General features: G+C 45.4%; 1 protein-coding gene across 3 annotated transcripts in view; it reads right to left on the bottom strand.

The window, feature by feature from the left end:
- Positions 1-395: 395 nt before the first annotated feature.
- Positions 396-14,314, bottom strand: part of RNF213 (ring finger protein 213) — a 112,301-nt gene continuing 98,382 nt past the window's right edge. For all 3 annotated transcript variants that reach the window (XM_059996286.1, XM_069540049.1, XM_069540050.1), the window contains 13 exons: positions 13,882-14,041; positions 11,848-12,016; positions 10,506-10,597; positions 9,499-9,750; positions 8,204-8,336; positions 7,778-7,861; positions 7,182-7,362; positions 6,710-6,911; positions 5,509-5,586; positions 4,386-4,580; positions 3,861-3,950; positions 3,589-3,767; positions 396-2,373 (listed from right to left, as the gene is read on the bottom strand). In XM_059996286.1, coding sequence (XP_059852269.1) covers positions 2,220-2,373; positions 3,589-3,767; positions 3,861-3,950; positions 4,386-4,580; positions 5,509-5,586; positions 6,710-6,911; positions 7,182-7,362; positions 7,778-7,861; positions 8,204-8,336; positions 9,499-9,750; positions 10,506-10,597; positions 11,848-12,016; positions 13,882-14,041 — 1,969 coding nt within the window. In that variant the 3' untranslated portion in view covers positions 396-2,219. The remainder of the gene's footprint in view (positions 2,374-3,588; positions 3,768-3,860; positions 3,951-4,385; positions 4,581-5,508; positions 5,587-6,709; positions 6,912-7,181; positions 7,363-7,777; positions 7,862-8,203; positions 8,337-9,498; positions 9,751-10,505; positions 10,598-11,847; positions 12,017-13,881; positions 14,042-14,314) is intronic.

The following is a 14,314-nucleotide window of genomic DNA, read 5'->3' as shown; positions in this document are numbered from 1 at the left end:
GCCAACGCAGGGGACACGGGTTCGAGCCCTGGTCCGGTAAGATCCCACATGCCACGGAGCAACTAAGCCCGTGCGCCACAACTACTGAGTCTGCACTCTAGAGCCCGTGAGCCACAGCTACTGAGCCCACGTGCCACAACTACTGAAGCCCATGCGCCTAGAGCCCAGGCTCAGCGACGAGAAGCCATTACAATGAGAAGCCCGTGCACCGCAACGAAGAGTAGCCCCTGCTCGCCACAACTAGAGAAAGCCCACGCACAGCAACGAAGACCCAACACAGCCAAAAATAAATAAATTAAAAAAAAAAAAAGAACCTTCCACTTTATGGACACCCCTGCAAGGACATCTCCACGAACACATGAAACCATTCCCCAAAGCCTCTTCCCCAAAGAGGATTCTTTAGCAGCAAAATTCAAGTTTATTAAAACAGCTATGACAAGTATAACAAAATTTACATCTGCCTGTGCTAGGCCAGTGTATTTCTGTACAAACAACAAGATAATGCTAGATAATGACAGTTAACACTTTGAAAGCATAGCATACAAAACAACATTATCTTCATCAAAAAAATAAAACCTTCATAAAAGTGGGAAAAAAAATTCTCCCCCCCATCCACCAAAGGAGGTCTTCACAGGCTGGCCAGCTCTATCCCAACTCTGAGGTATCAAAGGAGTTCCAAGTGCAAACTGAAGGGATGAACAAGCAACTCCCCCACTCTCACGTCCATTAAATGCACAATCCAGCTGATATTGTGGCAGAGTGCCTTTGCATGGAATGATTCAACAATCAGAGGTTACTACATGCAAGTGGATATTGTATCAAATCCTGGATTCCTGTGCTCCCCTTTATCAAACATGGTGAAGAGAAACCAAAGTAATAGAAATGGAGCACGGATTCTTCTACGGCTCCCTCCAATGGTGCTGAAGGGCCCATAGTGTCCTTGGCGAGCATTTTCTATTTTTGTAGCTCTCCCCATTCCATGGGCCCAATTTCAAGTTGATTGAGTCATCATCTCATTCAGAATATGTATGAAAAGACATTTACCTCTGACTTGTAAACAACTGTCATCCCAGGGCTAACAGGTGCTGAGCTATCTAGGAATAGGAATTAGTCCAGAGAGGTCAGAAGCATCAAGTAGATTTTGAAAAAAAGGCACAACACAGTGAGAAAAGCAGCGCAAGATCAGGGTGTGTTGACTATTCTTTATTTCCTTTTCAGAAATGTGACTGGTTTTATATTCTCTCTGAGTGTTATTATGCCTTGGCTGAGACCCAAAGAAAGGACCAGATAGTCATACACTTGGGGAAATCAAGACCACACTAAGAGTTCATGTTTATTTGGCAGAATGGTAGAGAGGCAAAAACTTCCCCAAGAAATGCCAGAACCATGCCTTTGATCCAAATTTACACTGATAATCTTTCATTTAGAATTTACTAGAATACTAGAACTGGAAGGAAATCAAACTAAGACACCGAAAGTGTCCTTGACTCTTGGCCCAGTGCTCTTCACAATGAAAGCTTGTGGGCTCTGACCCTGGAAATTTGGCAGTGACTCATTTGCGGGCTTGGGTGAGGGCTGGCTAGTTTGGCCTCACGGCACTCACAGAATGCCCTGACTTGTATTTGTGAGAAGACAAAAAAGAGTCTGGCACTTTTTCATATCTTCTTGAAAACCTAGAAATATTTGTACAATTTTCTGAATTTAAAGGAATGGAAGAAAGAAGAAAGCCAGATTCTCATTTGTGAGTGCAGAATAAACTAGAAAAGACGACAAATTAATAACCCCATTTTCCCTCCCTGTCACTATGCAGTGGTCTGAGGAAGAAGGGCCTGGTGGGCTGGGTACGTGCATGGTAAGAAGCTAGGACATCTGAGGCACAGATTCCTATATGTGAAGCTGAGAAGCTATTTTTTGGTTTCTCCTGGAATGCAGAGGATGGTGGTTTATTCTAGTTTCATATAATCTTCAATTTTCACCTCCTAATGAACGGTATTCAGAATATGAGAAGATAGTTTCAGAATATACACATGTTCCTGAAACAGCTTGGCTCTCAAAAAGTTGTCAGCCAGACAGCACATCTTGGTCTCAAATTTAGTGCTGTGCCAATAGCTTTCCTTCTAAGCACGCACAAAGGCAATAGCCCACAAAGGAACCCATCCCACCAGTGAGGAGGCAAGAGCCTTCTCTGCCCAAGTCTCTTGCAGAGATAGAAAATGATTCTATCTCATCTGTCGATTCCGTTTCAGTTCAGCAGCCATTTTCCACACAGAGACACAACTGGAAAGCAGTATCTCTTCTGGGAACTGAGATTCCATTTCGGGAAGAATTTCACTCTCTTTAGTCTCCATGTAACTCACCAGTGTGTCTCTCAGGCTGAAAAACCAAGGAACAAGAGACAGCGTTAAACAGTCATGTGACATAAGGAGACCATCACTGGTTGCTTTTTCAGGTCGTCAGAGAACCAAAGTGCTCATGAAGGCCAGAAATAACGAGAGTCAACCAACTGCTGAGTTACCGACCTGGCACTAGAATCCTAGGTTCAAGGTTCTAGTACATCCCTGCTGCTCCCCACACTGCAGTACACATACCCTATGGGATGGAGCACCCCTTGATAGGGGCCCCGTCAGATGGTTCTAAGCACTCTAGTGATACACCTGCTTTACAAAAAAAGCCTCGCCATTCAAAAAAAGCTTATATTCCAGTTCATCTGTATCAACAAAGATCGTAAATTCTCTAGAAAAGTGATCTTCTTTCCCTACACTAAAAGTCCAGGATAGTAAAGACTTCTTGAATAAGTTCAAAGAATACAAATGTAAATAGGCATATGCCATATACATAATGGAGGAAAACAGCAATTACGAAGTGTGTCGGTGAGGAAAACTGGAGTTTCACTATCTATTTAGAAAAACAGTAAAGCTAAATCCCTACCTCAGGCCACACATAAAAATAATTGGTTAACAAAACAAATGTAATATATAAAACTATAAAAGCACAGGAAAAAACATGGGAGAATATTTTATAACCTTGGGATAAGACTCTTACAGGTATATTTTTCCTAAAGAGTCCTTGGAAACTTCTGTAGGAAAATTCTGCCAGATTTGGCTTCGTAAAATTAAAGATAGAGCATTTGTAACAAAACAGATAAAAGATTAAGAAAAAGACATATAGCCCAAAAGAAAAATAATCATAAGATATCAAGAGGCAATTTGGAGGAAGATATACAAATGGCTGATAAATATTTTCAGCCTCACCAGTAAATAGGAAAATACAAGCAAAAATGAGATCCCATTTTTGGGCCATTAGATTGGTAAAAATATAAAAGACGAATAATATCCAATGTTGGGTATTCTTATACACTATACATTGGCGTAGCTTTTTCTATCAAATTTAAAATGCACATCTCTCTGACGTAGGAAGTCCACTTGTTATAATGAGAATATATGACTTTTTTGCAATTGGTAATGGTACATCAGCAGGAAACCAATTTCTGCAGTAACATAAGAATGATTTTCACGTCTGTGGAAGATCTCGGGAGACGTGGCAGAATGTTGTGTGTGTGCCTCGCTCAGCAGGCTTACAAGCCTGTACCTCCACTCAGGGTTGAAATTCTCCGCGGTCTTGGGGTTCTTTAGCTTCAAGACTATCATTTCGTGAAGTTCCAGGAGGAAGGCATCCAGGCCAATCTGATTCAGGAAGGTGTTGAGCAGCTTAGCATTTTCAGGGCTGAGATCAACTTTGTACCTTGGACTGATTTCCCCAAATGGCTCCTGGAATGAAATAAGAACACATGACACACGGAAGCCAGGGAAGGGAGCGTGCAGCTCCTTTCGTCCAGGTGGACAGGAAGAGGCCAGACTCACTTTTCTCAGTCGAAGCAGATGTTCAGACTTGTGGGCAGAGAGGAACTGCCAGAGGGAGATGGTGTGTTTTAACTGGCATCTGTTTAAGGCCTGAAAGAGAACAGAACTCCTGAATAGGAGGTGCTGTTTTCACTTGGCCCTGCACTGATTCCACCTCCCTCACCACAGAGGCACCTCTGCTTCGTCCACTAATTCCCTGCCTCATCTCCAGAACGTCTCTGAAAGCCCTCTCCCCGCTGCAACATCTCGGGATCCACCAGCGGCGTGCAGTTTGCAGGCACGCCTCCGCATATTTGTGGCACTCAGTCTAGATCTTTAAGTTCCAAGCACATCTCCGCCTTTCCCATCAGTGTGTTCTGATTACACTGTGGGCTGGCTCGGGGAGGGGGTGTTCTTGCCTCCCCTCCTTTTCAGGGGCTGCTTAGATCAGTACTCCCTGGGTGGTGGTATCCCAGTAGGAAGTGGGGAGACGATGGAGGGGGACAATGCTGATTTCCTTTGGAGAGAGGCTGACATGAGACCCACCTTTGAAACCTGTGAGGCCTGATCACCCATCCGCAGCATGTCTTGGATATACACATTTAAGTGCATGTTTGGATCCCCCCCAGCTGTGCTCAGAAACCCCAACGTGACTTCTATGGCAGACAGAGCTTCACAGGCATCGCTGTAGGACTGCAGTTGTCCTCTGATGGCACTGATGGCCACGTTGGGGAGGGGGCTCTAGGAAGTCAAAAGCAGGATAGAGTTCATGGTTGGGGCTTCCTGTGCACTGCTACTTGATAAGAGTGCTTACCTTCTTCACTGCTAAGGCCACAAAATGGGACAGACTCTCTAATTTAAATGGCAGTAAGACTTCCCTGGGGGCGCAGTGGTTAAGAATCCACCTGCCAATGCAGGGGACACGGGTTCAATCCCTGGTCTGGGAAGATCCCGCACGCCGTGGAGCAACTAAGCCCGTGCGCCACAACTACTGAGCCTGCGCGCCGCAACTACTGAAGCCTATGTGCTTAGAGCCCGTGCTCCACAACAAGAGAAGCCACCGCAATGAGAAGCCCACGCATCACAATGAAGAGTAGCCCCTGCTCACCGCAACTACAGTAAGCCTGCGCGCAGCAACAAAGACCCAAAGCAGCCAAAAAACCCCAAACCCCCCCCCCCAAAACAGCAGTAGTTAACACTTGGTGCTTGTTAAGTGTCAGCAGTATTTAGGTATGTTACAGAAAGAGAGATGAACTCACTGAATCCTCAAATCAACTTGGTGAAGATATGCATATGGACATATACATACATACAAACCACACACATATACATCACACACACCCCCCACACACACATAACACACATAAACCAGAAAAGCAGGAATAAATAAATTCTCTGAACCTTTTGCATCAGCATACACAGTCATGACATCATTGCTAAAAAACTACAAGCACAAGATTTCAATCTGTTTATACTCAACAAGAAAACTTCTGTTGATCTGCTGTCCTGCTTGCCGTCTGGCAAGAGCACTGGGCTCTGAACGTAGGGAGGCCCTGAAACTCTTTGGTGCTCATGGCAAATGCCAGGAGTGAGGGTGGAAGAGTCCTAACATGGATGGAAACACTCTGATAAGACAGAGGCACACGCAAATAAGATTGATCATCATCACCTGTGGCATTTTGTTCTTGATGTCCATGAAGAGATGTTCATAGTTCCAGTCACGTCTGTACACCAGAGTGGGTATTCCCTAAAGTGAGAAAGAAAAAAGTCTTTGGAAATGGAATCCACTGTGGAGGTTTCCATCAAATGACAATATATGCTTGAGCAGAAACTCAAATGTAGTCCCAGGCTATTCAGTGCATCACCAGGCAAAGCAGGCAGCTCCTTGTTGCCACGTGATGTCCGTGTTTAACCCGTACTCTATGGAAACAGTGACATGAGGAACCCAGCCTGGCCTTTGTGGCCAAGCAGATACTGTCACATAGAATACTGTGGCCTGCAGGCCGCCGGGGGAAGTAGGTCCTGAGGACCTCCCAATGGAACACTGAGAACAGACTGAATGAGGGGGCACTCTGCTAACAGGGAGAGCAGAGTGAATTAAAAGCAGCCTTGAGCTCAAACAGTTCACAGTTTAACTGCGGGCAGGGAAGGAGCATAAATATACTGAAGTACCATACCCTTGACTGGACCTGGAAGGAGCAAGTACAGCCCAGGTAAAGAACAGATGGGGAAGTGCAGGGTGCATTCAGGGGAGGGAGAGTGATCCAGTATGTGAGGTTATGGGGTTCAACGTGGGGAACTGGCTGGAGACAGGGTCAGGGCAAGGCCACAGGGCCTTTTGTGCCACATGCGCATCAAGGTTATCCAACAGGGTGGTGGGATGCAGATCTGGATGTAAGAAATGTGGGCTAAAGAGCCTGAAGGCAGGGACCAGTTGGGAGCTACCGTAGCAGTGGAACTTAAGGACGGATGCTTTGAACTAGAGCAGCGGGCTCTGGTGGTGAAACGGGGGTGGCTGATGGCTATGGTGGTGAAATGGGGGCGCCGGATGACAGACTGTGTGTGCAGACTAAAGGAAAAGGGGGAAAACAATGAGGTTTTGGTGGTGCCATTAATTATGGCATAGAAATCCGGACGATGAGTCCATTGAGACCTGCAGACACCCTTGGGGTAATGTGTGGATCCAGATGCATAGACAGCTCCGGAGAGCCGTCAGCCCCAGTGGCAGGGCTGGTCATGGACACTGGGGGTGTGGAAGAAGGGTCCGTTGGTCCCTCCTCACTTTGAAACCACTGTGATCAAAGCCACACTCAGGGCAACTTTTGCAAAACAGACACACCGACCACGTAAATACAGCAGGTCAGCCTTGCCTTAAGGGTTAGCCTGGGCTTGCCCTGCAGGAAGCGGCTGATGATCTGGCGCTGGATCTTCTCCAGGTCAAACTCCTGCAAGGTCTCCCCGCCCTGCTCCACGTGGTACTGGCAGTTGGAGAGAATTAGTGGAATCAAGTCCCGCTCCACTTCGTAGCTGATAACGTGCAGGTCGGCGACCTCGGAGGCATCGACGGAGTAGCTGGGGGACAGATAGATAGAGCTCAGCACTCCAGTCATGGCCTGGTGATATGGAGTCAGCTCCTGTCTGATGTTGCCATGGGCTGTGCAGATGAAGGGACATGCAAATCTGTGACACTTGTGAGGGTGGCCGAAGGGTATCTGTTCGAGAAGGACCTGAAGCCTGGCTCGCTGTCCCCACGCCTGGGGACCCTGCTTCCCTGCTTGTGCCGCCTCAGAAACGACTTCCTGGGCTGAAAGGGCGTCCCCTGCTGCGGGCCTGCACGCTCACCTGTTGTCTTCCTTGGAGAACTTGTCTACTGCGTAGACAATTTCGTTGTGCAAGTTAATCAAGTAGCTGACTAAGGCAGTGGAGCAGAGGCCCCGGCCCTGGCGGCGTGGCAGGATGACTTCAAAGTCAGTGTCCAGATCAAGGTTGCAGCTGCAGTAGTCTTTAGGTAGCTTGATCTCACCTTTAAATGACAGAGGGGCAGTCACCTCCCTGCTATTTCTTTCACAGCATCAGGACTGGGAGCCCACCACGGTGGGAGTGGGAGCAACGCAGAAGCCACCTCAACAGAACAGAACAGAGCTGGGAACCAGGCGTGCTTTTGCTTCCCATCTCTATTTTATGTGCTGATAAGTTTCAAATGTCCTCAACTCCTTTTTGATACCGTATTTATAGACTCAAGAGGACTGAGGGTTTGCTCTTCCTGGTATGTTATGCACTCATCTCAGACACCCCACCAAGAGTCCTCAGATCCAGCATTAGATGCACACAGCATGGCACTGTGCAGACGTGGAACAAGAAGAGTTAGGCTGGAGAGAAAGGGCCTTCAGAGAGGTGCTCCTATAATGTTTAGTGTTAAAGGGGATTTGACACTTTACCATTGGTCTCCAGCGATCGCCTCAGCTTGTTCCACGTCGACAGAAAGATAGTGATTCTGTTCTGGGATAACTGCTTCAGCCCATCTGTCAAACAAAACACTTGTTAGAACTCCAAGATAACACCTACCCCGTCTAGGTCAAACCAACAGACTTACTTGCTCTTTGACCCCTACCTTCATGCCATCACCAACACGTTCTAAATGCTGTTTAAACTAAAGCTGAGTTTGAGGAACCAGAGAGGGAGGTGTTTGTCTGTTACGGCAAAAGCCTCTAATGTGTCCCAGGGATTCACAGCACCTACTGCCTTATGCTACAAGCTTAGGGTACAGAGCACACGTTAGCCCTGAACTGGAGTCTCCGAGTTGGACTGATCCTTTTGAACCACAACAGGGATCGTCCTGATCCCCTATGAGAGCAGAGACCTACCTGAATAGTGACTGCTAATGAAACTTTTGATGGATCTGTATTCAACTTCTGAAACATTCTGGAATCGTTTCACTAGATTCCTTTGCAGGGCCAGAATCTCAGGCAAGAATTTCACCAGTCTCAGTTCTGCTTCCTAGAGAAGGGAAGACCGCCAAGAACACTTTTTAATGTACTGGGGAAACAGACTTCAAGGCTGGCTCAGGATGTGTATTTGTAGTTTAATCTGGTCAATGTGCCATTTTACATGATGACACATAATGATACTTGAGAATGGGGAACAGGCCACACCATTCTTTCAGCAAGTACCTAGTGACTGCTTACAACGTGTTGGCCAGTGTTCTTCTACCCTCTAGAGGTTGGGGAACAAACCCGTAGGGCCGACACATCAAATGTGTTTGCCAGAAGCTGATGAAAGAAAGCAGCCTCTTGAGGCCATGAGATGGGCTAGGTGTGGAGAGGAGCTGCTGAGACCAAGAAGACCAAGCTTTTAGGCAATGAGGCTTGGCGCTATTCCGGTGTTGTTCTGAAGACCTAGGACCTAAGCTTCTTCAGTTTAATGGACCTGTGCATATCAGTGACAGATCACAGTATTAACACAATGGCCTTCCCACTGGGAATTCATTTTCATTAACTGACCCACAGAAATTTCTGAGTCATCTTACTTCTTCCTAGACTGCATATATTGGTCCATGGAGGGAAATGATTAGAAAAGTCTATTGTAGAGAATAAAAGTTCAAATGGATTAGAGTTAGGAACCGTGTGTAATTCTGGTTCTAAAAGATATGACACACACTTTACTGCTCTCCTCCCCACAATCCCACCACCACCCTCACTCCGAATGGTTCGGGAACAGGGAAGATTCTTTGTTTGTTTGATTTTGGCTGTGCATTCTTAACTCGAGTTATTTTATTCAACAGACACTCATTGGTGACTAACTGCTCCAGGCACTGGGGGCAGGGGTGAAGATGAAAAGACAAAGGAAACATTTTCATTGTATTCTTTCTTGCTGAGTGATTGGGAGACGCCCTGCTGGCCCTCAAGTTCTTTACAGATACCTGCTCATTCCAACTCGTGTACATATTTCACCTGTGACTTTATGTTTCAAACAACTCATATAGATTGATGTGTCGAGAGATCTCTGCTCTATCCCTGAGTCTTCTGCCAGAGACATTCTATTCAAAAATCAAAGTAGTCTGATGGCTGTCCCATCCTCAGGACTAATCAGACTAAATGAGAGTGGGGCCTTCACGTCTCCAAGGGACATGTAGGCAGCATTCACGGAGAGGCAGCCTCACCTTCTGTAGGAACTTCCAAAGGACGGGCACTGTTTCTTTGCCATTCTTCTGCTCCACAATGTGCTGGAGGTTCTCAATGGTGATCCTTTTCCTGCAGCTCCACATCTTAGAGCAGTGAACCACGCTATTCTGGGGCAGGTGGGGCAGGCAGGCCACTGGATCACCGTACACGATTTTGGCCACAGGATTGGAGCTGATGCGCTCATCTTGGCTGATCCGAGTGTTCACCGCCAGGAGGGTTTTATCTAGATGCTAGGTAAGGAAGCGACATGGGATCTGGAAATGAGATGCTACTGCAGACAGGCTGGACACCTAGTGACCTTACCAGTGGGCAGATTCAGAGACCCGCCCTCCTCGTTTTAGCCCGTAATCAAATATTCATATTTGCCATCTTTTATTATAATTTATGTGATCCTTATTTGTAGGTTTTTATCTTCCCAAACAGAACAAGTCTCAGAGACCTGTATTTAATTCATTCATTCATTTATTTATTGATCTTGCCACACAGCATGTGGGATCTTAGTTCCCCGACCAGGGATCAAACCTGTGCCCCCTGCAGTGGAAGGCAAGGTCTTAACCACTGGAACCACTGCCAGGGAATTCCTCAGAGACCTTTATTTTATTACCATTATTTTACTTGATGACTTCTATTTCCTGACCGGCCTAGTTACTCTCAGTAACATTCTTATCTGACAGGGTTTATTTCTCTGCCTCTTGCTCTCACATTCTGCTGTAAAAAGTAACGGAGAGACAACTACTGCCTGCACTTTCTGAACTCCCAGTAATTCCTCAACCTGACACACTGACCAGCCTTGGGAGGGGATAGGATGGGGTGGGGGCAACAGGAGGGTGGGGTGACCGGATAGAGAAACCTAAATCTGGGGCTTAGCCTAGGGCTTCAATAAGGGACACTTTCAGAAGGGGCAACAGACCGAGCACTCAGTAGAGGCCCAGGAAACATGCTCCCATACTTTCCCAAAGTAGCCCTGTAGCTCTGCATCACTTACCTTTAGTTCCGGCAGAATAATAGTCTCAACAAGCTTTTCCCAGCTGTTCCTCTTTTCTCTGGTTGACAATTCTGCGTCAAAATTTAAAGACCCTACAAAGAAAAATGTGTCTGTTACCAAGAAACAAAAGCAGTCTGCATAAACACTAAATAAATGTTAAATTGAAATAATGCTCCTTTTGGGGTTGGGGGCGGGTATATCTTCCTAAATTAATCTCAGCATTTAAAAATGGTTCCTGCTGCTACCACCAACCTCATGATCTTCATGAAGAAACTTAGAACTCTAAAAACTCTAACCCACATAATTATCATCTTAAAACCATTCTGAACAAAATTACTGAAAGGACAGTACTTTAAATCAGAAGCCCACGGGCAAAATAATGGTGGCCAGTGGTAGCACCAGCTGCCTCAGCTGCTGCCACCTGGGCTTGAGAATGGAGGCGGGACCCTGTGGATGCCCGCGTGATGCAGAGTCCTGTGGAAACTGTTGGCATGCTTCCAGAATTTGATCACTTTGTCAGTATGATACTGGGTGAGCTTACCTAGTTTGAAATTGCACTAGAATGAGAGGCTTAAAATAAAATGAAGTTTTGCTAAATGGAAAATATATACTGATGTTGGCTTCTGGCAAAAAAGCTCCTGAAGTGGGAATGGATTTTCTTGTAAAGTAGCAGAACATTTTATTGCTATTGTTATTATTTTAAATAACATTGTCATTACAGTGGTAATTTTAAAAGATTTTTGCAGATAAGCAAAAAGAAAACAAAACTGTTCTTAATTCCACCACTCAGAGATAACCCTCTTACTAACTTGTCTTACAGACCTTTTCTTTCTGTGTGGATTTTAAATTTTAAAATAGAAAAATTAGCTTAGCGAACATAATAGACAGCCTGCTTTTTCATGTAACAAACTATGGACACGGACATATATTAAGTCAGCCCACAACGGCAGTATTTTTTAGGAAAAGCAGATGCTGCCCCCGCAAAACAGGACAGATGTACAAAGAGACCAAGCTCCAAGCGCTTATCAAACATTAGTCTCTCTGATGGTGATGTTTCTTTAACACACATCACCTGTTTGGGATGACAACAATATGTTCCCTATACAGTGGGTAAACTACAACAGAGGCTGACTTTTGAAACTTAAGCCTCCCCAGTACACTGGCATTTAACACTCAGAGCACACTCAGCAGGGGATCAATGGAAAGGCTCTCCCCTCCCCCACTCTCTGGAAGGTGCATGTCTTCGTGCTTCCCCTTCCTCTCGCTCTTGGGTCCGGACGAGTGCGCTGCTTCCTCTGCTGGCCGTGCCCCACGCCCCTCGGCCCCATGCCCGGCTCCTCACTGTGGCCGTGCTCTCTGAGGAGGTGGCTGAGGACAAGATGCACCACGCTGGCGGTCTCATCTGCACTCCTCCCCAGCATCTTCATTAACTGCTCCAGGTCTCTCTGGATATGCTGCAGCAGAAACCCTTTTGGATCCCTCACCGGAGGCTTAATGATGTTCATGAAAGCCTGTGGGGGCAAGGGGACAAAATGTCAAGCCAGATTTGTTTGTGGAGGAGATGGCAAGTTCAGGAGAGGTCAGGAGGGGTGAAGAACCAGCCCCGAGCCAGAGGAGAGTCTCTAGGAGGGATGTCAGTGTGATTCAAACAGCAGTGGCGAGAGAAGGCTCAGGAGCAGAAATGGCTGCAGTCTGAAAACAAGTGCCTTCCATATCCTCAGTGTGAAGTAAAGAATTTTCAAAGCCTGAACTTTTTGCTATCGTGGTTAATTAACTTAGAGGAAATGCAGCCTGCTCTCTTTCTTCCCCAGAGCTGCAGCAAAGACAGGTAAAATCATGGTTATTTTAGCCTCTCCATTCCCAGGTGTGGACCGGAGACATAGAGCCGTTCATTAAAAATTGATTTTACATAATCTGACAAGTAGTTCCCCCTTACCACCATAGACCACAGTGAGAAAAATTAGGATATGTGAATTTTATATTATGTTTTGCATTAGGTGACAATGACGTATTTGAAATCCACAAGAAGTGGCTAGAACTTTTTATTTTTTCAACTATTTTAAATAATTTATTAAACATTTTAAATGTTTATTAAAATTTAAAAGTCAAAGTACAAATTATAAGAATGACAATTAAAAATTCAGACCAAAATAGTTTAAATAATGCTAAATTTTTTATTTCAATTTTGATTTTAATTAAACTTTCTAAAATATTTTCAGGGCTTCCCCAGTGGCGGAGTGGATAAGAATCTACCTGCCAATGCAGGGGACACAGGTTCGAGCCCTGGTCTGGGAAGATCCCATATGCCGCGGAGCAACTAAGCCCGTGCACCACAACTACCGAGCCTGCACTCTAGAGCCCGTGAGCCACAACTAGTGAGCCCACGCACCACAACTACTGAAGTCCACGTGCCTAGAGCCCGTGCTCCGCAACAAGAGAAGCCACCGCAATGAGAAGCCCGCGCACCACAACGGAGAGTAGCCCCCACTCGCCGCAACTAGAGAAAGCCCTTGTGCAGCGACGAAGACCCAACACAGCCAAAAATAAATAAATAAATAAAAATTTAAAAATAAATAAATAAAAAATAAAGTATTTTCATATTAAGTGTTTTAATTCTAATGTTCGATATCCATCTAATTGTCAAAGTAAAGAATTGGTATCATACACAGTTAGCTTGAGGTCATATTAATATCACCCTGCTGGTTATCTTTTACAATTATTTCCTTTTTTAAACTTTCAACAAGTTACTTTTAGAATAAACCTTATGCCTTCTATGGAAAAAAAAAAAGAATTCATACCAGGCTTCAACATGTTTCATCTGGACCTACATGCACTAATAAATGTAAGCTAATAAGATTTGTTTTATATTGTAAAGCATTCCTTGTGTGTTACTATTGCCAATAATATTCTAATGAATGAGAACACCTAGAACCACAGATTGGACCTTCAAAGAGGAGTAAGAAAACAGTTACTTATTTCTACCAAGTATCCTAGCTAAGGATACTTAGTTATCAGAGAAGCAGTACATTCATACTCTCTGAAAGGAAGGAGTGGACCAATTCATTAATCTCTTTTCCCTCACCCAAGCACTCTGCCACTCAGATCTTCCCCATACTTCCTAAATAGTTTCTGCCTCTGATGTCAGTAAGGGCACAACACACAAACCTCACAGCATTCAAACCTAGGAAGTAGTCTTGTGTTTCAAGGGGCAAAATCAGAGAACTCTGGAGCGGGAAAGGGGTTAGTCACAATGAAACCAAGCAGGACCCTGCAGGGCCTTCCCAAGAACTGGCTAGGACTTTTTAGACAAAAGGATTCACCGTGAAAAAAATTACTGTAGAAACTAAACACATGGTTGGGCAGTACAATGCTCTACCTGGGGACTTTGGGTGGCTCCCCAAAGCATAGCCAAATGAGTGAGTAGCCGGATGAGAAGGAAGACCACTGGGGACAGCTCTCGGTCAGATACCATGGCCTCGCCTCTCAGTGGTGGGTTTCCCAGCACGTGGCCAGTCTGAGTTCTGTCCGTCTTGTTTCTGGAAAGGACAAGAGAAGACAGGGTGAAGGCTGAAGATCACCATTTCTTCTCAGCTCTGGGGGCACACTTCCCATTCTTAGAACCTGGAGACCAGGTTCAGAGTTTTGAAGAAAACAATGTTAAATTACATATTCTACTAAGCCTAGACTACTTTCCTATATTAGAAGATTTTTTTTTTTCTGCGGGGGGCCACACCATGCAGCATGTGGAACTTCCCTGACAAGGGATTGAACCCATGCCCCCTGCAGTGGAAACATGGCATCTTAACCAC

The sequence above is a fragment of the Delphinus delphis genome, chromosome 19 (genome assembly GCF_949987515.2).
Source record: "Delphinus delphis chromosome 19, mDelDel1.2, whole genome shotgun sequence".
NCBI lineage: Eukaryota > Metazoa > Chordata > Mammalia > Artiodactyla > Delphinidae > Delphinus > Delphinus delphis.
This window is presented reverse-complemented; position numbering and strand designations above follow the sequence as displayed.